Source organism: Littorina saxatilis, unplaced genomic scaffold, assembly GCF_037325665.1.
Source record: "Littorina saxatilis isolate snail1 unplaced genomic scaffold, US_GU_Lsax_2.0 scaffold_660, whole genome shotgun sequence".
Taxonomy (NCBI): domain Eukaryota; kingdom Metazoa; phylum Mollusca; class Gastropoda; order Littorinimorpha; family Littorinidae; genus Littorina; species Littorina saxatilis.
The window spans coordinates 1-27,191 of NW_027128855.1; the positions used below are offsets into that span (position 1 = coordinate 1).

The following is a 27,191-nucleotide window of genomic DNA, read 5'->3' on the forward strand; positions in this document are numbered from 1 at the left end:
CATATTTCAATCAATCAATCAATCAATCAATGACGCTTATATCGCGCATATTCCGTGGGTACAGTTCTAGGCGCTCTGCAGTGATGCCGTGTGAGATGAAATTTTATACGGCCAGTAGATTGCAGCCATTTCGGCGCATATTTACCTTTCACGGCCTATTATTCCAAGTCACACGGGTATAGGTAGACAATTATTAACTGTGCCTAAGCAATTTTGCCAGGAAAGACCCTTTTGTCAATCGTGGGATCTTTAACGTGCACACCCAATGTAGTGTACACGGGGGGAGGGTTCGGACACCGAAGAGAGTCTGCACACAAAGTTGACTCTGAAATAAATGTCCGCCGAACCTGGGATCGAACTCACGCTGACAGCGGCCAACTGAATACAAATCCAGCGCGCTACCAACTGAGCTATATCCCCGCCCGTAAGGCTTTATTCAGGTTTGTCTCTTGTTCTTAAACATCCGATTTCTAAGCAAACGTCTGTGCTGAGAATATGAACATCAATGTCAGCTGCCTTTTTACATTTAGTCAAGTTTTAACTAAATGTTTTAACGTAGACGGTAGAGGGGAAATCGAGACGAGGGTCGTGGTGTATGTGTGTGTGTCTGTCTGTGCGTGTGTGTGTGTAGAGCGATTCAGAGTAAACTACATAACCGATCTTTATAAAATTTTACATGAGAGTTTCTGGGTATGATATTCCCAGACATTTTTCTTTTCATTTTTTTGATAAATGTCTTTTATGACGTCATATCCTGCTTTTTGTAAAAGTTGATGCGGCACTGTCACACCCTCAATTTTCAATCAAATTGATTAAAAAGTTTTGCCAAGCAATCTTCGACGAAGGCCGGACTTCCGTATTGCATTTCAGCATGGAGGCTAACAAATTAATTAATGACTTTGGTCATTAAAAATCTGAAAATTGTAATTAAAATTATTTTTTTATAAAATGATCCACAATTACGTTCATCTTATTCTTCATTATGTTCTGATTCCAAAAACATATAAATATGTTATATTCGGATTAAAAACAAGCTCTGAAAATTAAAAATATAAAAATTATGATTAAAATTAAATTTCCGAAATCGTTTTAAAAACTATCTCATCTTATTCCTTGTCGGTTCCTGATTCCAAAAACATTTAGATATATATATATATGATATGTTTGGATTAAAAACACGCTCAGAAAGTTAAAACGAAGAGAGGTACAGTAAAGCGTGCTATGAAGCACAGCGCAACCGCTACCGCGCCAAACAGGCCCGTCACTTTCACTGCCTTTTGCACTAGCGGCGGACTACGTTCAGTTTCATTCTGTGAGTTCCACAGCTTGACTAAATGTAGTAATTTCGCCTTACGCGACTGGTTATGAAATAATGTTCATTTGTGTTCCAAACACTTCCGAAGAATACTTGTTGGTTTGTCTTCAGTCGCCCTGACATCATCACAACTCGACCCTGTCCTGCAAAAATACAAATATATAGGGTGACACCCAAACATTTAACCCACACAAATGCTTATTTCTTTTACATCTGTTTACCGAATTAGTTATCATTTGGTGTTCTTTAACTTCAGCTATACATTACAAAGGTCAACACAGTTGCAAGTTCATAGGTTTAATGGAGGGGTACTTTGGAATACTTTTGAGAGAAGATTAAAAAATCGGACCATGAAACCAACAAACATGATTAAACGTTGTGGAATGGTGCTGAAGAAAGTGAAGTTCATGCACAAGAACCATGAAGATAATCACAGAACTCAAATGACGGGAGAAATGACCTCTTCATTGTAGAGTCACACTTGCGCAAAACTCATTCATGAAATGAACGTAAGTCGTTATGGGGATGTCCTGTAGTGGAATGCATGAATGGAGACTATTATAGTTAGCAACTAAACGTAGGTTCGAACTAAGCAGTTCGTAACTAAAGATTTAGTCAGTCTGCAATGCATGAGAGCGAACTTGGTCGAGACTACTTAGTTACCAACTAAAAGAGTAGGTCATAACTTTCAGGTGACGTCATAGGGAAATCCCCGTCATTGCGCAGGCGCGGTGAACTCTTCACCTTCGAAAGTGGTAAACAAACCAGCATGGGAGCATGGTAACAGTGCGAAAGTGGTTGATCGATGCAATATTATTTTGGCAATCAAACAAGACAAACATAAGCGGAACGCAAACGTTTCTCTCAGTTCTTCCGCACATTACAAGAGCTAAAACTGCCCGGCCGGGGAGATGTACATGTACGCAGCATATAGGCTGAGTCAGTGTCGTCGAAGATTTGAGTGATGGCTCAGTCGGTATATATATGTCCTGGGAAAAGGTCCGTGTCCCTCATAATGATTGTGCATTTAAAGGCACAGTGCAGCTCACAGCCTTCGTTTTGCGTTTTCGTTGCAGCTGAGTGCATTTACAGTTCAAAAATCCACCTATGGTAGTAAAACAAACCCAAAACTACCCAACGACGACATCTGTGAAGCTCGACAGTTTCTTGTTCACGCGAGTGCATAAATTAACCTAGTTATTACGTGGTGTACGCACAGATTCGTGACGTAAGCGTCGTCTGCTTTGATCATTGATGCCAAGATACACGATCAGATTCGCCAGTACGTTTGAGACGGACCGCCCGAAACTGACCACAATTAAACCGACCGTGTAGCATGCGAACCGTACGTCTCACAAGCTTCATACCACCCGTCTCGGCCCATCCGTTTGAAATACAGCAGGATCTATTCCGAACGGATCGCAAGGAACTTCCAGTTCCAGCCCCTGAGCGCACTTCAGTCGACACCCACTTTACAAATCATCAAATGGCGGTCAGTTCAGCATCAAAACTTGCCGATTCGGAACCGAAATATTTCATCAACCTGAATCTTGGCGAGGAGTTGGAATCTATGGAACCATGGAAGTAAAAACTACACAAACCAGCAACATCGGGACCTGTTCCTCCTGTCCATGCAGCAGACGTGGGGTGAAATGAAAGGTAAGCGTCTGGATCTAGATGTGTTTGCATTCATGTATTGTAAGGTCTGTATCAAAGATGGTTTGTCTGTCTCTGTCTCTCTGCTTTCCTTGCTGTACGCTTTTGTCTTGAAGGCAAGTATGTAGATCTACATTTCTCTCCTGTTCCTGTCTCAAATCTGCCTTAGCCGAACTCTAGTTCTACGTTCAAACATGTACCTCTTGGCACATTGCCTCTTTTAGTTTTACAGTGTAAAATTATCTGACAACTTCTATCATACTGTAATCAACGTGTCATCTCTTTGGGAAAATGCTGTCAGTTTCAGAGTCTAGTGATGTGTTGATTACCCTACCGTAAATTGCGTAGATGAAATGATAGAGAAAAACAAAACGCAGCAGCAACGATCATTTTTCATGACTGTAGCATTCAGTCTTTATGCTCTTGGTTTAAATCAAATTTAGCTTAGTCACGAACACAAAGCAAATAGTGGCTGACTCAGTCACTGGGGTATTCTCATAAGAAGGCTCTCTTGCCTTGAAATTACCAAACAATAACACACACACGCACTCATTGCCAACCAAAAAAACCGCACACGCACACACACTGTGACCCGCACATGCATACTGTGAGACCCCCCACGCACATACCGTCACACACACACACACACACACACACACACACACAGCCACACGCATGCACAGAGAAAGAGGGAGAGAGATGACAAATGAAATACTAATTTTGCTTTGCTGCTTTTATTTCCTCCAGTTAATGCCATCAAGACAAACAACAATCCTTCGTAATAAGGGACTTGACAGGGACAGATGACATCTACACTCCAAAGTGAAAGTATTTGCAAGAGCATTTAATTCTTCTGCCTGTCAGTGTCATCAAGAAACAACCTTCAGCCACAAATCGGGTAAGCTTGACACCAGCCTGTATGCTGTAGCTTCAAAAACCTGTTTAATTTACAGATCTAACAATAAAAATAGATCAATATTGGTGGGAGTGGAGATGGATGTATGTTTGGGCCTTGGGTGTGTGTGTTGGGGGGGGGGGGGGAGGGGGGGGGGGAGGTATGATACATATACCAGACATTTAAAATCAAGTGAGCTTACTGTACACCATGTAAACAAGGTATGTGTAAAACCTTTTCAGTCCACCATCATTCCGTCTGGAGCTGTGGTTTGAACCATGTGTTCCGTTTGTACCATTGTGACCAGGTGGGCATCGCCACCCATTAGGCATAATGCAATCACACTCACTCACTTGGTTGTGGGGAAAAAACTCATTACCAACAACCACATGAACAGTTGCATTGTGCAAGTCTGGAAGATATCTGGCAGGGGGAATGTTCAGTGTATTTTGATTTATTAGGTGTGAATGTTGAACGTTTGTATCACTGTTCCTTAAATTCACATCCATGTCAAACATCACACAAAGATAATGAGCGTCAATGATAGCAAGAAAAATAGCGGAATAAAAAAGCAAATAGACTTTAGAAATATAATATTACATAATTAATAAGAAAAGAGATGTATAGTATTATTTTTATATAAATTTGAAATGGTGTGACTGTTTACTGTGCTTTATTTTTTTTCTTTATTCTATTTTTTTTTAAAAGATACATTCAACACAGTCTTTTGTGTTTGATGTTATTGTAATACTATATATATATGAAAGTAAAAGAAGTAAAAACATGTTAAAAAAACAAAACAAACACAAATTTGATCAACTGTTCTTGAAGCTCAAAGTGTCACGGGTCGACACACACGCAGTTAGGAAACAGCCACAAGTCTTCTGTAATGACTTCCACTTCGGCCTGTGTGTGTGAAGCACCTGCAAAACACACACACACACACACACACACACACACACAAGTTTATTTGCATGTTTTACATTGTTTTTGAAATCGTTTAAACATGTTCCTCTATGTATGTTTCAGGATGACACATTTGACAACAAAGAAGATAAGTTCTCAAAGTTGATCTGGATTACCTGCACAACGACCATGAAAACAAAAAAGGGGGGCGGGGGGGGGGGGGGGGGGGGGGGTGGGCACGGAGCCTCTGGGCCCTTCCCAACACGACCCTGAACAACCTTAACCAAGAACCAGTTTTGGATGACGACCCTATACTAGGCGGATCACCCGAATTTGGGCCATCGGCTGCTGATGTCAACACATCTTCAGAGAAGGTTCAAGACCCAAAACGTGTGTGGCAACAAAGGACACAAATACAAAGAAAAGGTTGGAAAACCAAGAGGCTGTGTGCTGAGGAATATTAGCTCTGTGCTGCAAAAGAGATTAAAGGCACATTCCTTCTCGTGAAAACAGTTCTATCCTTGGCACAAAGCTTTAATTGACGGTGGGGTTTTGCTGACTCGTCGAAGACGACCCATTTGGAACTTCGTAAGGAATTTCATGGCGTGGGTCGTGTACGATGCATACTCTGCAAAGAGGCGGCAAAACGTTTATCCCCATTCGGATTGCGTGGATCATGTACGACCCAAGCTTTTTACGTTGACTCCTTATTTGGAAGGTATGGGTCATACACGACCCACATCATCCGGACTGTGTAGTCCAACACATGATCTGGTGAAGGCTAGGAGAGTATGCCTTCAGACCAGACGGACATAAGTGCAACAACAGAACCCATCACAACATGGGCCATGAATCCAGTAAATGAACTCAAATTAGTGCACCACCCCCCCCCCCCCCCCCCTTTCAAATAGAACAATCAAATCTGCATCTAAATCAGTCATTGTCAGTGTTGTTCACATATCTTGTCTAACATGGACGCTATGGCATGCTTAAGCGGTGTAGGTGTCTATCCTCTCGGCAGGCATAAAAGGCAGTTTTTGGAGCTGTTTGAGCGGGTAATGAGACCAAAAAAATGATACATCTGAGTAACTCACAAACCCATTCAGCATGGGTGGGAGCCCAACATATTGCCAGGACTAAACATTTTGGAAGGCCGGGGTCCAGGGGCCGCTAAGGCTCCAGCGGGATGCAGGGGCAGCGCCCTTGTTGGGGGGTCTAGGGTGGCAGCTAGTGGCCCCCAGCCGAAAATGAATTTTAGCATTATACTTTATAGGGAGGGTTTAGGTGGCCTCTCCCGACTAAATCTTATAACAAACAAGTTTTTTTTAGAGATGCATAATATATATTTGTAACTGACCAGCTGAAATTGAAAATGAATTTTAGTAATTCAAGAGGGGCTATTAGTATTCTATTAGAGCCTCTCCCAGGTTTAAAACTGAAAACAGCTACCACAAAAATTAAAATGGGGGGGGGGGGGGGGGGGGGAGGATGTGTAAGAATGCACAAAATCAAAAACCTCTATACTTGAATTTGGTGTTTGGTTGCAACACTCTTGCTAGGGGGTCTACAAAAACAAGTTGTATACACATTTCAAGAAGGGTTTTAGAAGCATCTCCTCGCCTAAAGTTAAACAAAAACTTAAAATTGGAGATCCACAACATTTAAAAAAATCTTGTAAACTTGAAGGTATTTGGAAGTATCCAGCTGAAAATGAATTTTAGCAATGCAATACTTTATTTGAGCCTCTTCTGACTCTGAAAACAGCACACAATTTTGTTTGTTTGAAAAATATTATTGGGGGGGGGGGGGGGGGTAAATGAATGCATAAAATCAAAAACCTCTATTATATGTGTTTAGTTGTATGACTCTTGCTAGGGGGTCTACAAAAACAAGTGGTACACATTTGAAGAAGAGTTTTAGAAGCATCTCCTTAAAGTTAAACAAAAACTTTAAATTGGAGCTGCAAAAAATTAAAAATTCTTGTAAACTTGAAGGTATTTGGAACTAACCAGATGAAAATAAATGTTAGCAAATCAAGAGGTGCTATTTGAGCCTCTCCTGGCTTAAAGGCACAGTAAGCCTCCCGTAAACCATCACAGATACGGTCAGGCTTTTACACACAGTACAAACACCCTTTCATTTAAACACTCACCGATTGAGAACATCCTAGGTGCCCTCCGTAAAGAGCGAACAATTTTCAAAGAATTTATTTTTGCGTGGTTTATCTTACCCCTGAGCCATCGTGAACCCGTGTGATCCAGTTTCCCTTGTTCACAATGTAGTCGTCAGTTAGTCATTTGAATGGGACTCGATGTGAGCTTATCTACAATAGCACGTTTTTATGCACGAAACAAACGGCTGTGGTTCACAAGAACTCTAGCGATGGCTTTTGACTGTTGAGAGGAACGGGGATATGCACTGTAAACCGTCGTCTGCTACGACCCTTGCGTGACCCTGCTTCCGGGTTTGTACTGATCTTGTCTTGATGAAAAAATAATTCTTTTATGATTAAAGAATGTATACATGTGTAACAAGCTGTCAATCTATTATTTAGATTTTAAAAGTTAGGTCTAGCGCAAAAACGCACCTTGGTCCAAAAACATTTTAATAATCATCGATTAACGGCTATCGCCAGTTTACATCGATAGAATCAGACCCGAAGGGAAGTAACTCAATTTTTGACCTGAGTTCAGGATGGGTACAAAAAGTGTTCGAGACAATCTGCAAAATTAATTCTTTAACAAGAAGAGCAAACGCTCGATCGAGTCACTTTCGCAGTTCTGAATATTATATGAGGCATCAGATGGACAGGAAGAAATTGCTATTCACAACACAATGAGTCACGTTCACATAAAATTTGAGCCCGGTCACTTTTATAGTTTCCGAGAAAAGCCCAACGTTAAGTTGTGTGTTGCCGAACAGAAAAGGCTAGTTATCTCCCTTGTTTTTCTGATAACGTTCGTAAAAGGCTACAGATGTAAATACTTTGATGTAAAGAATAATCCTACAAAGTTTCAATCACATCCGATGAACTTTGTCAAAGATATAAAATGTCTAATTTTTCCTTTGACGCTGACCTGTGACCTTGAAAAAGGTCAAAGGTCAACGAAACCATCGTTAAAGTGTAGAGGTCATTGGAGGTCACGACTAAACAAAATATGAGCCCGATCGCTTTGATAGTTTCCGAGAAAAGTCCAACGTTAAGGTGGTGTCTACGGACGGCCGGCAGATTACATAGAGTCACTTTTTCTCAAGTGACTCAAAAACTGCTTGCTCTTTACGTAGGGCACCTAGAATGTTCCCGTTTGGTGAGCGTTCAAATGGAAGCGTGTTTGTACTGTGTGTAAAGGCCTGACAGTATCTGTGATGGTTTATGGGAAGCTTACTGTCCGGGCGTGATTTCCGGTATCAGTTGAATAAAGTTCATAACAGCCGTCCAGCACCAAAACGAGGCGCCATTTGTAGAGGACCAAGTCCACGAAAATAAATTCTTTGAAAATTTCTCACGCTCGACAGAAAACATCCAGGATGTTCCCGTTCGGTGAGCGTTCAAATGGAAGTATGCTTGTACTGTATGCAGACGCTCGGGGAGCTCTGTGATGGTTTACGGGAGGCTTACTGTGCCTTTAACAACAAAAATGGCACACCATTTTTTTTTCTTTGGGGGGGGGGGGGGGGGGGGGGGGGGGGGAGTAAATTAATGCTTAATATAAAAAATGTTTACCGCATTAAAGAAAAATCGCCTAGCTAACAAAAAATTAGACAAACACAGAAAATAACAGTCACCTCCCTTGTATTTCAAATTTTTACATGTAGCTTATGATTTTATCATTACAGGTGGTATATTCTCAAATAATTGTTTAACCATAGCTTGAACCAAATGAGAAACAAGTTTAAAGTCAGTTTGCTTCAATTGAACACCTTAAAAGGGCTAACTGCTCAGGTTAAAAAAGAAGAAGGTTTAGACAAAAACAGAAACCACCAGAGTTATATCCCTTGCTAATGCCATACACAGTCTTCTGATGCTGCTTTTCAATTCATTTCAGGAGTTATATTTCAAAATGATTGTTGAATCATAGCTTCAATTAAAAGAGAAATATGTTTATTTAATTTTAAGTCTGTTTCACTTGCTAACTTTCTAAAGGGCTCAATGCATCAGAAGCTAAATACCGCTGGTTCATAGATCAGGAATGCAAGTTTTCTGTTCCACAGCACTGAAGGTTTGTGAATCCCTGCAATAGGAGAATATAAAGATGTGGGTGAGCCGAGTTTACAAATAGCAACTATGATGCCACATTCCCCTGGATGACATGACATGACATTGCTGCCCCCTGTTAGTCACTCTGACATGGTGAAAGGTGGCTGACCTGGCACAACTACATCTCACATGAACCCAGTGTAAACAACAGCTGCCAGGGATTAACAAAAAAAGGTATAAAAAAAAAGTTGCCAAATTCTTCCTGGGAATCCGTCTCCGAGGGAAGAAATCCCACCCCTGGCATTGCCTTCAAACTTTCGGATGTTTGTGCTAACACGTCATGTCGTAAAGTGCATACTGAGTTTCAAGTTGTCTATCAAGCCCCTGTGACCTGGAATAGATTACCTCTGCCTCTCAGACACACAGATTCTCTCACTACATTCAAGACAAATCTCAAAACACACCTCTTTCAGCGCAAGTGACTTTTTTCCCTCCAGCATATCCCCACCCACCCCATCCCGCCCCACCTCACCCCCTACCTAGTGCCTAAAATAACGTGTATATATATTTTCTGCGCTTTGTGTCAGCACTGTTTGTGTGTGTGTAAATAGTATTGTTGACACGATTTTATATAGAAGCCTACTGTGGTTCTTGTGCTTAGGCTGTGTATTGGACTGTCACTGTATGCCTGCATTATTAGTTGTCAGTAATTATTACATGTGCTGATTGTTCTCTTTGCCTGCACGCGTATAGTATGTTGGTTATGTTTGGTCATACATGTAGTATGTTTGCTTATGTTTGGTCGTTATCTTTGCCTGTGCGTGTATTGTATGTTCGGTCGTTTTCTTCGCCTGTGCATGTATAGTTTGTTGGTTATGTTTGGTCGGTTTCTTTGCCTGTGCGTGTATAGTATGCTTGGTCGATTGTAAAGCGCTAAGAGTAGACATTTTTCTAGAATAGCGCTATAAAAGTTTGCATTATTATTATTATTATTATTATTATTATTATTATTATTTAATAGGTCTGCTGTTATTTGTCATGTCAGAAACAAATTAAATTGACGGTAGGTTTTTGCTGACTCATCGAAAAAAATGATTTGTTGAAATCTTCAAAAACAATGACAGATGCGCCACATACTCACATTTCATGTACATATTTTATCAGACATGGGTGGTATCAGGATTTCAACGCGAAAGTACTTTTTAAGAAGTTGACTCATTCCGAGCGCTGAGCGCAAATGTCGGCCTACGCCTAGCAACGCTCACTGCCGACACACTTAACTGATCAATGGCTCTTGAAAAAGCATTTTTCAAGAATTTGTGTGTGCGTTTAAACAAGTGCGCTGTAAACAGCCAATGTTAAAACTGTTTTCAATTTAAAGGTAAATTGAAGGTTTCATTTTTCTAAATGCATGCTAATTTTAATTTGTTTCTGTTCAATCGGACAGGGTACCTCTTTATTATCAAAATTCTTTCTGGTATGTCGCATAACATCAATCAATCAATCAATGAGGCTTATATCGCGCATATTCCGTGGGTACAGTTCTAGGCGCTCTGCAGTGATGCCGTGTGAGATGAAATTTTATACGGCCAGTAGATTGCAGCCATGTCGGCGCATATTTACCTTTCACGGCCTTATTCCAAGTCACACGGGTATGATAGACAATTATTAACTGTGCCTAAGCAATTTTCCCAGGAAAGACCCTTTTGTCAATCGTGGGATCTTTAACGTGCACACCCAATGTAGTATACACAGGGGGTGGTTCGGACACCGAAGAGAGTCTGCACACAAAGTTGACTCTGTGAAATAAATTTCCGCCGAACCTGGGATCGAACTCACGCTGACAGCGGCCAACTGAATACAAATCCAGCGCGCTACCAACTGAGCTATATCCCCGCCCCTAACAGCAGAACTAATACATGTATCTCTAATGACTTGGTATTTCGTGTGTAGTTTACGACATGTGTTTGCACAAATCCCCGTATTCGTAAGTTTGAAGGCAATGCTTTGCGAGTTACTCAAATGTACCATTTTTTTTGTCTCATTACCCGCTAAAACGGCTTCAAAAACTGCCTTTTATGCCTGCCGAGAGGATTGACGCCTACACCGCTCAGCATGCATAGCGTCCTTGTTAGACAAGATATGTGAACAACACTGACTGATTTGGATGCAGATTTGATTGTACTGTCTAAGGACATGCTAAAAATGTTTCGATTTAGTTCTGATTTTTTAGATTTTTTGATCGCGGGAACCTTGATTTTGCGAATTCGATTTTGGGATGTGTCTGTGTTGTAGGTTCCACTGTATTGACACTACCTCATGTAAACTCAATCTGTTTTGTGAACAAGGTATGGGAATTAATGAACTTTTCAGTGATATATTTGGTTTTACAATCAACAGCCTCATCAGAAAGATCTGACCTCAAACGCATCTGTGTAGTTTTTCTTATGACGAGTAGTGTATACGTTTCAAAAACAGAAAAGTAGAAATGTGGGGTTCTTATCTGATATGAAATAAGAAAGCATGTATTGCACAGGTTGACACCGCAAAATGCAACCCACAAAAATGCTAATTACTGATACAGCCTTCCGCCGAATTACTTCATATTTGGTTTACATCAATTTCAGCTTATGCAAGGCCTGTCCACAAAGTGGCAAATTTGTAGGTGTGATTTTTTTGCAACAGATATTTTATATTTTATATTTCTTTCTTTATTCTTATCATAATTGCATATTGCATTCAATTAAGTCAAGTGCATTCTTTAGTTTCAGTCACACTGAGACAGCAATTTTGTCATAACATCTTTTGACCATGGGATAAAGTTCTACACGAGTGAATTCTGAGAACTTTAAAAAGGCAAAATCTTTAAACCAAGTACCTCTCAGGCTCTGCGGCTGATATGTCTCATACTCCAGGAGTAGACGGATGCACCTTTAGTCCATAAGCAAATTCACCAGGTGTTGATGTTGTCATACCAGAAGTCCCAGGTATATAGGCTGACCACCGTGGCTAAAAATTATTCAGGTCAATCATTTTTAGATCGTTAAGTACACTGAACCTAAAATAACACTGACAGACAGTACATGTACATAATAGATCCAAGGTACATGTATATACAAATTAGGAAAGAAGTCGTACAATGTCATTGAGAATATCACCGAGTCTGATAATGAAATTAATTCAGCATTAATTTGCTCCACCTGTACTAACTTATCATAGTTATGAAACAAGTAAACAGGCAACAAGTATTGTTGTGTTTAAGGCAAGATTATATTCATAAAGTAACAAACAGCATACATATTGTATCGAGAAAACAAAGAAACTTCACAATCAACGTTTTCCCCATAAACCTGTTTTGGAATCGATCAATCTTCAATTGCACAATAAGATGGATTGCAACTGTCTTTTTTTCATCGTTTACAGATCATATAAACTATCAACTGACTGACCTATTACTTTGTTTGGCTTTTTCATAAATAATAAATACACTTCATGTATAACAAATTGCATGCATTCCTGATTTTGTGTGTGGATGTGAGACCATGCATGGGGATTTTTATTCTGTGTGTACTATTAACTGCTGGATATAAACATACAACTACCTGCTTAGATCAAGAGAAGAAGCACCACCTGCCTGTGTTCTGCTTGGCACGGTTGCAGTATGAACGTAGCCTCAATGCTGATTCACAAAATGTAAAACATAAATAAAATGAGCAATTAAAAAAAATGTACAATACTTTCAAAAACACAATGCATATATTATTATTGGCGGGGATATAGCTCAGTTGGTAGCGCGCTGGATTTGTATTCAGTTGGCCGCTGTCAGCGTGAGTTCGATCCCAGGTTCGGCGGAAATTTATTTCACAGAGTCAACTTTGTGTGCAGACTCTCTTCGGTGTCCGAACCTCCCCCCGTGTACACTACATTGGGTGTGCACGTTAAAGATCCCACGATTGACAAAAGGGTCTTTCCTGGCAAAATTGCTTAGGCACAGTTAATAATTGTCTACCTATACCCGTGTGACTTGGAATAATAGGCCGTGAAAGGTAAATATGCGCCGAAATGGCTGCAATCTACTGGCCGTATAAAATTTCATCTCACACGGCATCACTGCAGAGCGCCTAGAACTGTACCCACGGAATATGCGCGATATAAGACTATTGATTGATTGATTGATTATTATGTCCAATAAAATAATCATTTAAAAACCTCATGAAAAAAACACAAACCAACACCCACAGGGCCTAACAGACAGAGCCACAAACACCAAGGGCACACACACACACACATGTACAGTGTACACATGCACACACAGGTACACACGCATGTATGTATGGGTGCATGGTCCGAGGGGCATTAAGCCTGACCAATACAAACAAGAAGGGCAAAGCCCATACGACTCACATGCTTTACACATTTTTCCTACCAAAATACATGTGACCTTGACCCAAGGTCAAGGTCATCCAAGGTCATGCAACACAAAGCTGTTAATTCAAGACATAGGAAGTACAATGGTGCTTATTGGCTCTTTCTACCATGAGATATGGTCACTTTTAGTGGTTCACTACCTTATTTTGGTCACATTTCATAAGGGTCAAAGTGACCTTGACCTTGATCATATGTGACCAAATGTGTCTCATGATGAAAGCATAACATGTGCCCCACATAATTTTTAAGTTTGAAACAGTTATCTTCCATAGTTCAGGGTCAAGGTCACTTCAAAATATGTATACAATCCAACTTTGAAGAGCTCCTGTGACCTTGACCTTGAAGCAAGGTAAACCAAACTGGTATCAAAAGATGGGGCTTACTTTGCCCTATATATCATATATAGGTGAGGTATTCAATCTCAAAAACTTCAGAGAAAATGGGAAAAATGTGAAAAATAGCTGTTTTTTAGGCAACATTTATGGCCCCTGCGACCTTGACCTTGACGCAAGGTCAAGATGCTATGTATGTTTTTTGGGGCCTTGTCATCATACACCATCTTGCCAAATTTGGTACTGATAGACTGAATAGTGTCCAAGAAATATCCAACGTTAAAGTTTTCCGGACGGACGGACGCCGGGACGGACGGACAACTCGGGTGAGTACATAGACTCACTTTTGCTTCGCATGTGAGTCAAAAACGGTACAAACTTTGGCCGATTTAGACGAATACTCTTCGGACATTTGGCCGATAGGGACATGAAAGTTTCGAATAAAGTAAAAATAAATCGGCGATTGGCAGATTTGGGCCGACCCAAACGACATCCCTTCTGTGATAATACTGTTATAGACTGTGTATTTTAACACCATAATATTCCAAAGGGAGTAGAATAAAAAGTACAGTGATACCTGCGGTGAAAGGACAAAAATGTACCTGCAATGCAGGGGGCCTGTCATAACAGGTATAATCTGGTAGAGATAATAGAAAAAGGACAATATTAGGTGTCCTTCGAAGGGAGGTGTCCTCTCATCGCAGGGGCCAACCATCACAGGTAACACCAGAATAACAAATCTCTTACAGAATCGCTGTCAATGTGATGTTGGGATCATAATCAGGATCATCTAGTCCTCCTGATCCTCTCCAGACTCAACTGTAACTTCAATTGTGAGGCTAACCAAAGAAAAACAATATCCGTTAAAATGACACAAGCTATTAGGGCTCTAAAAACAATATCAGTTAAAATGACACAAGCTATTAGGGCTCTAAAAACAATATCAGTTAAAATTACACAAGCTATTAGGGCTCTAAAAACAAAAAAATAAGGTGCGTGAAGCAATATAAAACATTTAGTCAGTCGTTACCAAACTAAAAGATTAACATGACAAACCATGAGTCATTGCTGAGACTACATTTAAATAGTCTCGGGTAACCATCCCCAAAGACTGAGATGGGTCAAGCCTGCAGTCTCCGCAAAGCATGCGACCATAGCACCTGTACACCTCACTTTCGCTCGCAGTTCAATATGTGAAAAAACAGCTCCTGTCAATCTGGTACAGCACAGCAAACCATGTGGTATTCTCTATGTGTTTTAAAACTAACATGCACTCACTTGCTTTAGGTAGTACAAATTGTGTAAAGCCATGGGAAACATATGTTATCAACTCTTAGTCTTAGATCCACTACACTTTTCAATTAGTACTACCATTAGTGTAGCTGTCTTGAGCTGCTACCCATAACAATTAAATGCTGAAAGCTAATGATTGAGGGAAAACTAAGATAATTAAGTAAGATTAATGAATGGGTACATGTGTCACAAAGAGCCCCTATACCTACAATAGTCAAAGCAGTTTCTGAACATTCCAATAATGACCTGAAAGATAATTACACAATGCACAATTTATTGCTTATTGGAATCTGCAGAATTAACCAGTTCCTGACAGAAAACAGAAAAACTTATTTGAAGAATTTATCATTCACTCAATGAGAATGAGATAGTTTTGGCCAAGCAGGATCGACACACAGAGTTCAAGAAAATAGAAAAGGAATATATTTGTTCTGATCAATCATAAATGAAACAAATCCCAATACCCATTTGTAACCATAAAAGGATTTTATCATACACAGAAATTTGCAGTATTCACATTAATCAACTTTATTTTATAAATATTGTTTTAATACGTATACAACAAACAGCATGTGTTTTGAACACACCCACACAATATTTATCAAAGAAAAACAACTCACTCTAGTGGGTCAATGAAAGACTGAGATAGCTCTTTCTGCTTCACAGTCCTGCCAGCTCTTGATCCATGAAACTTCTTGTCGCTGAAAGCAGCATATAATGTTAACTAATCAACAGTTCTCTCCTGCAAATTCAACTACAATACCACTATACTTTAACTCTAGTCTAAGTGAAACCATTTCTCAGAATATTTGTTATTTCACGCAGCTTTCTTCATTATTTTCTGATGATCTAGACACAGATAGTGACACATATTTTCAAACATGGAAAAATACAAAATATGAATTATGTAACAAGCAAGCTCACCCTCTTCTCAGAACATCCTGGTCACCATCATCATTTCAATGCTTGTTAATCTACAACTGCCACAACGTCCTACCAAAAAAAGACATGATGTATACGTGATATTCTATGGCCCAGCAGCCTGAGCTTAATTGTTATCGTTTACAAATCATAATATTATTTAGTATCAACTAACTGTTTGGCTTTTACACCAATAACAAACACACTTCCATCTTCATATATCTCATAACTATAAATATAATTATGACTTTTTTTGTACTATTTATTTTATTGATAATTTAAAACATACAACTACCTGCTGAGATCAAAAGAAGTACCGCCTGCCTGTGTTCTGCTTGGCATTGTTGCTGTAGCCTCAATGCTGATTCACAAAATAAGAAAAATTAAGTAAATGTCCTATAAATAAATAATGTTCAAGACTCATGAAAAACACAAGCCACAACCACAGGGATACACAGACATGGCCACATACACACACACACACACACACACACACACACACACACACAGGGGCACACACACACACACACACGAGGGCACATAGAACACAGGGGCACACACACACACACACACACACACACACACACACACACACACACACACACACACACACACACACACACAGTGTAGAGCAGAAATCGCACAATGCGCCGATAGATCTATGTTTTGTAATATTTCATTTGCATAGTTCTATAAATAGTATCATAACAGACGCAAATGGCCGCAGAAAGAAACGGTTCGCTTATCCGAAATAAATCGTCAAACACCTCGTGCATACATTTTCCTTTTTACAGGTTATAAATTGGGAATCCCAACACCACAAGCAATGATGACTAAACGACACTAAACAAGACAGCAGCTTACGCAAGTTCCCAGTAATCAAAGCAAACGCCGAACGCAAAGTATCGACAGTTTGTCAGGGCAACGGGCACTTTTACTGACTCACGGTGATACATTTCTGCTCCACAACAAATCCCTCCCACCCTAATTCAGTAATTCTTTGGTCAATTTACTTTTCACAAACAAGTCCAATATACACTTCCATCACATAACATAAATAGCATCCTAAACATCTCATGAAAAAATACCCACTTGTTCAGCAGGTGACGAGCAAACTGCGGATTGGTGATGAATCCAAATTAATTCTTCACTTCGTTCCAACGCGCAAGCTCCTCACCGATATACACGCGCGACGTGTCATAGTTACGTGCACGAGTGCGTTTTCGTTTCTTCTTGGTTGAATCCGGTACAGTCGGCCGGGGACCCTTGCGTTTTGTTCTTTTCTTGTCACCCTGGTTCGATACGACTGAATGAGCCTCCATTTTTTCCTACAAGCTCATCAATTATGTGTGACCTAGTTTGCTTGTGACGTGTCATTCTATGTGCATGTGGTGATCATCAAGATGATGCAGATCTAAAAATAATTAAGAAATAGGCCAAGGACCGGCGGGTCCGAGTTAAAAATTAATTCGTAAAAAAATTGAAGTTCTTGACTCCTTGGATGGAAGTCAATGAAACTTGGTATTTATTCAAAGGAATAGATGCCTGAGGTATGACTAAAATCCCCAGGGGCTCCGTGCACCTGGATTTGACAAGTCCAGTATCTTTAAAGCAAAGCTGGAACTTTGTAACAGACAATGATGTATGGATGTATTTAAGTTTGTGTTTCAATTTAAGGGAGCGAGACTGACATTTCTGAACTGAAAAAAGTCGTGTTTTGTGGAGTTTAGAGTTGTCAGTAGAGACCGAGTCAATCGTTGAAAAGAAATAATTGCATGGTTCACCGATGGAGAGTTGAACGACCATAAAACCGCACCACGGGTATGTCATGAAGCTTTCTAAGTTCTACGCTATACAACAAAAGAACATTAAATGAGGGAATCAAGACATAATAGATCAGCTCTCTCTCTCTCTCTCTCTCTCTCTCTCTCTCTCTCTCTCTCTCTCTCTCTCTCAGTCTCACACACACACACACACACACACACACACACACACACACACACACACACACACACACACACATAATCAATATGAGGCTTATATCGCGCGTATTCCGTGGGTACAGTTCTAAGCGCAGGGATTTATTTTTAATTTTTTTATTTGATGCAATTTATATCGCGCACATATTCAAGGCGCAGGGATTTATTTATGCCGTGTGAGATGGAATTGTTTTACACAATACATCACGCATTCACATCGGCCAGCAGATCGCAGCCATTTCGGCGCATATCCTACTTTTCACGGCCTATTATTCCAAGTCACACGGGTATTTTGGTGGACATTTTTTTTTATCTATGCCTATACAATTTTGCCAGGAAAGACCCTTTTGTCAATCGTGGGATCTTTAACGTGCACACCCCAATGTAGTGTACACGAAGGGACCTCGGTTTTTTGTCTCATCCGAAAGACTAGCACTTGAACCCACCACCTAGGTTAGGAAAGGGGGGAGAAAATTGCTAACGCCCTGACCCAGGGTCGAACTCGCAACCTCTCGCTTCCGAGCGCAAGTGCGTTACCACTCGGCCACCCAGTCCTCTGCACACACACACGCATACACACACACGAACACACACACACTCTCTCTCTCTCTCTCCCTCTCTCTAAACCGCTAATTAAGAGGGAGGGAGAGAGTTGAGAACAAGAGTGCCAGACAAAGGAAGGAATGTAATTTGGAGCGATCATTATGATTGAACAAATTAAGAAACAAGCAAGTTAGCAAGCAAATCCTTAACAAGAAGGGCAAAGCCCATACGACTCACATGCTTTACACATTTTTCCTACCAAAATACATGTGACCTTGACCCAAGGTCAAGGTCATCCAAGGTCATGCAACACAAAGCTGTTAATTCAAGACATAGGAAGTACAATGGTGCTTATTGGCTCTTTCTACCATGAGATATGGTCACTTTTAGTGGTTCACTACCTTATTTTGGTCACATTTCATAAGGGTCAAAGTGACCTTGACCTTGATCATATGTGACCAAATGTGTCTCATGATGAAAGCATAACATGTGCCCCACATAATTTTTAAGTTTGAAACAGTTATCTTCCATAGTTCAGGGTCAAGGTCACTTCAAAATATGTATACAATCCAACTTTGAAGAGCTCCTGTGACCTTGACCTTGAAGCAAGGTAAACCAAACTGGTATCAAAAGATGGGGCTTACTTTGCCCTATATATCATATATAGGTGAGGTATTCAATCTGAAAAACTTCAGAGAAAATGGGAAAAATGGGAAAAATAGCTGTTTTTTAGACAACATTTATGGCCCCTGCGACCTTGACCTTGAAGCAAGGTCAAGATGCTATGTATGTTTTTTGGGGCCTTGTCATCATACACCATCTTGCCAAATTTGGTACTGATAGACTGAATAGTGTCCAAGAAATATCCAACGTTAAAGTTTTCCGGACAAATAGCTGTTTTTTAGACAACATTTATGGCCCCTGCGACCTTGACCTTGAAGCAAGGTCAAGATGCTATGTATGTTTTTTGGGGCCTTGTCATCATACACCATCTTGCCAAATTTGGTACTGATAGACTGAATAGTGTCCAAGAAATATCCAACGTTAAAGTTTTCCGGCCGGCCGGCCGGCCGGCCGGACGGACGGACGGACGGACGGACGGACGGACGACTCGGGTGAGTACATAGACTCACTTTTGCTTCGCATGTGAGTCAAAAATGTGTGATGTCATATAGGTACAAAAGGAGCCAACAACGTTCTACTTACAAAATAAACTACAGTAGTAACAGAATTGTGAGATATAAAGAGAAAAGATTAACTGGAAACACTACCGAATTACAAGACATCATCAGTGATTTGAATCATGCACTTATGATTTTCTTCTTTTTTTCCAGATCGGGTAGAATACTTTATGTCAGTGACATATTTAAATGATCGCAATGTTGTGATGGTCTTTAACATGAATAATTATACTGTTCAAAAAAAGAAACGCATAGCTTGTAATATTTGGTTAATTTAGTTATATGGCTACAAGGATATCCACCAAACTGCAGAAAATGTTTATCTGGTCGTCGACCTTTCGTCCATTGCCACAAGTGAGCTCTGCACGTGACGCATGCGTTATCAGTGGCTACAATGTCAAAATTGCTCATTTGGCATGACCACTCGTCATGCTTCAGTGTAATCTCGTGAAACTCGGGGAATATTGAGCTCTCACCATGTCTTCCAAAACCCATAAAAGCGGATTGTTCGCCACAAAGAAATCAGACGACAATTCAGCGACGAAAGATGGCCCGATTGAGCAGAGAAGACCGCCAAATTGCATTGGGTCGTTTACAAGCAGGCCAAAGTCAAAGTGCAATCGCCAGGCACTTCCACGTGTCCCAGAGCACCATCAGTAGACTGTGGGTCAGGTTTCAAGCCACTGGCTCCGTTGCGGACTTGCCACGAGCGGGAAGACCAAGGGCGACAACTGCTGCTCACGACCGCTTCATACGGCTCCGCCACCTCCGGAATCGTTTCCTGTCGGCCTCATCTTCTGTCCAGGCTCTCCCCGGGCCACACCGATTATCGGACCAGACCGTGCGGAACCGCCTGCATGAAGCTGGTTTGAGAGCTCGCAGACCTCACAGAGGAGCTGTCCTCACCCGCCGCCATCGCCAGAACCGAGTGCAGTGGGGCAACCAGCACCTTCGCTGGACCGTCCGGAATCACTGGAGACACGTGTGGTTCAGCGACGAGTCCTACTTCCTGCTCCAGCGACATGATGGTCGGAGGAGGGTCTACCGGAGAGTAAACGAACGTTACGCGCCCAACTGTGTGGATGAGTCACCCGTTCATGGTGGTGGAGGCGTCATGGTGTGGGGGGCGATAAATACCGCTGGAAGGAGCACCCTGGTGCACGTCCAAGGGCGCATAACTGCCCAGCAATACGTGGAGGAAATTCTGCGCCCACACGCCCTTCCTCTTCTGGCTGACCAGGATGCCATATTCCAGCAGGACAACGCTCGCCCGCACACAGCACGACTCACCACCCAGTTCCTCGCCGACCACCATGTCCAGGTGCTTCCCTGGCCATCCATGTCGCCAGACATGAACCCGATAGAACACCTCTGGGATGAATTGGACAGACGTGTGCGCAGGCGAGAAGAAGCGCCGGCAAATCACCGCGATCTATTGCAGGCACTTCAGGAGGAGTGGGACACCATCCCACAGCAAGATATCCGGCATCTGATCCAGTCCATGCCCAGAAGGTGCCGGGCAGTTGTTGCTGCTCAAGGCAGTCACACCCCCTACTGACTTGACAGCCTCGGCACCCAATCGTATTGATTGACTGATTGATTTGAAGATGCAAATGAACTGTGTGTGCATTCAACTGTGTCCATACCAAATTTCAAACAAATAATCTAAATATTGGATTTTCTGTTAATTTTTTCGAAAAATAAAACAAATTTGGCAAGTAGCAACTATGCGTTTCTTTTTTTGAACAGTATACATACAATGAATACATTATTCAATGAGTAGGAAGTGACAATATTTTAATGTGTATGATCTTGTTTGATGAATGCCGCAAACACTCTGAGAAGTTCTTCTAAGCAAGCAAAGAAACAGAGGTAATGAAGTTGGATACTGAGATGACTATATTTTGTAACTTAGACACTCTGTCCATAAGGAATAGCTGTTGCTTGAAAATCATTTGAACATTAATCTGCGCCAGTTTAAATGCATTGCTTCAGTAGAGCTGATCATCAAAATGCATCTCATGTGTGAAATTTTAGCTTTGATGTTGCACTGACTTCAGAAGACTTACCTGTTTCGTTGGTAAAAACTGCAAACATTTCAAGCTGACAAGAACAGAACGATGTTAAAATATAAGATATGATAAGGGAAATGTGAAGGCTAAATGAAACAAAGAATGAAATTGTAACCCACTCTGTACAAGTGGCGCGTTTTGCTGCATTGATCATGTTTTATTCTTTCATGTCTTCTTTCGAGTTTCCGACAACATTTGTTGTGTCATTGTGTATGAACATTTCAATTTATATAATGATGAACAATGATTGCATATTTAGTGTACACGATTTCGCTCACCGTCTCAGATGTGGCATGCAGGCTTCACGTGGAATAAGACCATCCCTCCACTTTAACATATACCAGCTGTCAAAAACCCGTGTGTTTACTTTGAAGTGTTGGAATGTTTGATCAATTAATTTGTTTAACTTCTACTGGCATCAATCTGCAAAATGTATTCATTCAAACATTCCAACTTTGCACATGACCCAGTCAGAATGTAAATGCTTGGTATGCATCAAAGTGTATAGATGGCCTAACCTCATGTAAGAGCCCATGCGGATATAAAATAGTAAGCCAAACTTGGCGTTTGAAAGAAGAACGGTGCCTTGAAACTGACAGCAGCAACAACAACAATTTAATTATCCACAATTACAGTGACACTCATCTTTTCCCCCCATCCAAACCACCAGCCATCCTCTCACTAAAAACCAAAACAAACTCCCCAACACATACACACATACACACACACACACACACACACACATAGGTGGTTTTACAGTCATTTGGGGTCGGCTGTGTATCAAAATGCCATCTTGCTCAAAACACAGGCATTTGGGGTCTCTTTTGTTTTAAGTGTTAGAAAGTTTCTTAAAACTTCAATGAGCGTTAAATGCCATTTTAAAGTGTGAAAACTCATTTCAGGAGGTTATTACATAAAATGCAACCTCCAGCGTGATTTTTAGAAAAACAGACATTTGGGGACGATGTTTGCTGTTCAGCAGTGAAATGGGGACGTATGTGTACACAAAGTGCAGAGCTAGAATTACGTTATCGGTGCTATGAATGTTTTAGGTGTTAGAAAGTTTGTTAAAACTTCAATGAGCGTTAAATGCCATTCTAAAGTGTCAAAACTCATTTCAGGAGGTTATTACATAAAATGCAACCTCCAGCGTGATTTTTTAGAAACAAACAGGTATTTGGGGACGATGTTTGCTGTACAGCAGTGAAATGGGGACGTCCAAAAGTGCAGAGCTCCCGCAGAGCTATATGAATGGTTTCATCACATACATGGCGCTAGGCGACATATGTTGTGAAAAATTTTACAAATCACGTTTTTGCGCCCGATATTTTCTTGTCATCTCCAAAGTCAAGGGACAAACACGAAATTCCTTGACTTTTGGGGTAGCGCGACTCTGTTAATTTTAAGAATTAAAAAAAAAAAAAAATTCATTACTAGGATGTCCCATCGTTGGGAAATTCCGGTCGCTTCCTCCGAGTGGAAAGCTAGCAGTGACAGAGTCGCACTACCCCAAGTCAAGGGATCTATTAGTCCTGTTTCGCCGTTATCCCAATTCGCCCCCATCTCATTTTGGCGACATTTCTCAGGCCAAGTGTCATTTTACCACCATATCATGTACCATTAGCTCCACATCCCATTTTGGCGCAATCCCGTTTCGCCGTTAGCCCATTTCGCCCCCATCCCATTTTTGCGACATTTTACAGGCCAAGTGTCATTTTACCACCATGTCATGTACCATTAGCTCCACGTCCCATTTTGACGCAATCCCGTTTGGCCGTTATCCCATTTTGCCCCCATCCCATTTTTGCGACATTTCATAGGTTATGTGTCATTTTACATGCCATTCTAAAGTGTCAAAACTCATTTCAGGAGGTTATTACATAAAATGCAACCTCCAGCGTGATTTTTTTAGAAACAAACAGGTATTTGGGGACGATGTTTGCTGTACAGCAGTGAAATGGGGACGTCCAAAAGTGCAGAGCTCCCGCAGAGCTATATGAATGGTTTCATCACATACATGGCGCTAGGCGACATATGTTGTGAAAAATTTTACAAATCACGTTTTTGCGCCCGATATTTTCTTGTCATCTCCAAAGTCAAGGGACAAACACGAAATTCCTTGACTTTTGGGGTAGCGCGACTCTGTTAATTTTAAGAATTAAAAAAAAAAAAAATTCATTACTAGGATGCCCCATCGTTGGGAAATTCCGGTCGCTTCCTCCGAGTGGAAAGCTAGCAGTGACAGAGTCGCACTACCCCAAGTCAAGGGATCTATTAGTCCTGTTTCGCCGTTATCCCAATTCGCCCCCATACCATTTTGGCGACATTTCTCAGGCCAAGTGTCATTTTACCACCATATCATGTACCATTAGCTCCACATCCCATTTTGGCGCAATCCAGTTTCGCCGTTAACCCATTTCGCCCCATCCCATTTTGGCGACATTTTACAGGCCAAGTGTCATTTTACCACCATGTCATGTACCATTAGCTCCACGTCCCATTTTGACGCAATCCCGTTTGGCCGTTAGCCCATTTCGCCCCCATCCCATTTTTGCGACATTTTACAGGCCAAGTGTCATTTTACCACCATGTCATGTACCATTAGCTCCACGTCCCATTTTGGCGCAATCCCGTTTGGCCGTTATCCCATTTTGCCCCCATCCCATTTTTGCCACATTTCATGGGCCATGTGTCATTTTACATGCCATTCTAAAGTGTCAAAACTCATTTCAGGAGGTTATTACATAAAATGCAACCTCCAGCGTGATTTTTTAGAAACAAACAGGTATTTGGGGACGATGTTTGCTGTACAGCAGTGAAATGGGGACGTCCAAAAGTGCAGAGCTCCTGCAGAGCTATTTGAATGGTTTCATCACATACATGGCGCTAGGCGACATATGTTGTGAAAAATTTTACAAATCACGTTTTTGCGCCCGATATTTTCTTGTCATCTCCAAAGTCAAGGGACAAACACGAAATTCCTTGACTTTTGGGGTAGCGCGACTCTGTTAATTTTAGGAATTAAAAAAAAAAAATTAATTACTAGGATGTCCCATCGTTGGGAAATTCCGGTCGCTTCCTCCGAGTGGAAAGCTAGCAGTGACAGAGTCGCACTACCCCAAGTCAAGGGATCTATTAGTCCTGTTTCGCCGTTATCCCAATTCGCCCCCATCCCATTTTGGCGACATTTCTCAGGCCTAGTGTCATTTTACCACCATATCATGTACCAATAGCCCCACATCCTATTTTGGCGCAATCCCGTTTGGCCGTTAGCCCATTTCGCCCCCATCCCATTTTTGCGACATTTTACAGGCCAAGTGTCATTTTACCACCATGTCATGTACCATTAGCTCCACTTCCCATTTTGGCGCAATCCCGTTTCGCCGTTATCCCATTTTGCCCCCATCCCATTTTTGCGACATTTCATAGGCCATGTGTCATTTTACCACCGTGTCAAACCACTAGCGCCACATTCCATTTTGTCGCCATGCCGTTTTGCCGTCATCCCATTTTGCCGCCATCTCTATTTCGCGACATTTTGGATTGTGGCAAAAATGGAATTTGGCCTAAACGGAATGTCTTCCTAGTTGAATAACGCAGTATAGTAGTATAGTGAGGCTTGGCAAGAAGAATAAATAAAAAATGTGATGGCGGCCAAATGGGATGGTGTCAAAATGGGATGACGTGCTATTGTTATGACACGGTAGTAAAATGACGCTTGGCTTGTGAAATGTCGCGACAATGGGATGGGGGATAAATGGAATACGGTGAAACGGCATGGCGGCCAAATGGGATATGGTGTCAAAATGGGATGTCGCGCTATTGTTATGACATGTTAGTAAAATGCCCTGTCACGTAGTCTCAATCCAAATTGGAAATCCATAGCATCATCATTATAATCATCCTCATCTCATTAATCATCCAAAATTATAAATTTTATAAAATGACGCTTGGCTTGTGAAATGTCGCGAAAATGGGATAGGGAAAAAAATGGGACGGCGGCAAAATGGGATTGCACCAAAATGGGATGTGGATCAGCCACTAGATTTCCAATTTTAAAGTCTTAGGTATGACCCGGTGTGACGTTTTCATCTTTCGCCGTGTTGATATTTCGATTTTCGGCCTCGTTGATCTAGTATAAACTCTACACTGAACAAAAAAAACACCCTTCGATAGTACTGATGAGCGACCTTGTGTACCTTACATTCATGGGGCCAAATTTGTCCAACCAATTATTTTATTTAACTTAGAAATTTGATTCATCCTAAAATGTTTCCCTTCTTACTCAAGGGACGTAACCACTCGGTACACGTTTTCGAAGAATTCGATTTTGGGAGTGAAATCTATTTAATTTCACAACCAATTTTTTTCACATGCAAGAAACTGACATGCTTTTCGTCCATAAATAATTTCTCTTCTTAATTTTACCAGGAAACAACATTTCGGTCTCGAGTAAATATCGAGGGGGAAATATGTACACAGGCGAAAGATGAAATCGTGACACCGGCCGAGGTTCAAACCCACGACCTCCCGATCACGGGGCGGACGCCTTACCACTAAGCTAATCGTGCCGGTTTACCCTTGAGTGACAGACGGACAGACAAAAGAATATACAGACAGACCGTAATTAACACAAACACACACACTCAGCAGAGCAAAGCGGTATAACACACAAACTCAGCAGAGCAAGGCAGTATTACACACACAGACTCTGCAGAGCAACTAAGTCGGTGACACACAGACACAGTTATTTGGGGACGATGTTTGCTGTATAGCAGTGAAATGGGGACGTCCAAAAACCGATAGCTCTGCGCTGTGCTATGAATGGTTTCATCAGTTACATATGGCGCTAGGCGACATAAGAGTATTTCCAATCCAGTCAGTAGCTAGCATTCACGACCCTGACAACGGATGGTTTGAGTCTGATTTATGAGAATGAGAATGAGGGAGAGAGAGTTGTATTAAATTGAATTGAATTAAATTGAATTGAATTTATCTTTCTCTTAACACTGTAACAGAACAAGAAATGCTAAAATGTTTTTTTTCCATCCCGCCCTCGCCCATTGAGTTGAAATAGAAGTTAACCACATTATGTTTGAAAATGTTCCAGTGCTTTATGTACAATAATGTTTCAATACAATCATAGTGTATTAACATTTTACCAGTATCAGCTGCAAAATAGAAGTAGTGCTTTACAAGTTTCGAAAGAGAAACAGCATGTAATGATACGTAAATGGTGTACAGCAGTGAATTGGGGACTGTTTCCCAAACAGCAGTCAGATGGGGTCTGGTTGTTGTACAGCAGTCATTTGGAGGCACAAGCTAAAACTGCTTCAGAGATGTGTGTTTTTCATTGGCTTTGATCTCCGCTGAGAGGGAGAGAGTCAGAAAGAGCGACATAGACAGATAGACAGAGACAGAGAGACAGACCGAGACAACAAAGGAGAGGTTAAGGACACCCCCTTACCCTTG

At 41.2% G+C, this 27,191-nt stretch overlaps 1 protein-coding gene across 7 annotated transcripts; it reads right to left on the bottom strand.

The window, feature by feature from the left end:
- Nucleotides 1-4,300: 4,300 nt before the first annotated feature.
- LOC138957183 (uncharacterized) lies at nt 4,301-17,514 on the bottom strand. 7 transcript variants are annotated; one of them, XR_011452954.1, is made up of 6 exons: nt 17,037-17,504; nt 16,240-16,305; nt 15,644-15,724; nt 14,478-14,569; nt 11,849-12,649; nt 4,301-4,789 (listed from the first exon to the last, which is right to left on the bottom strand). XR_011452954.1 is itself a non-coding variant. In XM_070328342.1 (5 exons), the coding sequence occupies exons 1-4, from the start codon at nt 16,898-16,900 to the stop codon at nt 14,521-14,523; spliced, it is 288 nt and encodes a 95-aa protein (XP_070184443.1). In that variant the 5' UTR covers nt 16,901-17,021; the 3' UTR covers nt 4,301-4,789; nt 14,478-14,520. The 7 variants fall into 7 exon arrangements, 2 of the variants coding, with proteins under 2 accessions (XP_070184443.1, XP_070184442.1); XR_011452953.1 differs by lacking the exon at nt 17,037-17,504 and adding an exon at nt 16,809-17,021; XR_011452956.1 differs by lacking the exon at nt 17,037-17,504 and adding an exon at nt 15,948-16,016 and having other exon boundaries at nt 16,240-16,439.
- Between the last annotated feature and the right edge of the window lie 9,677 nt (nt 17,515-27,191).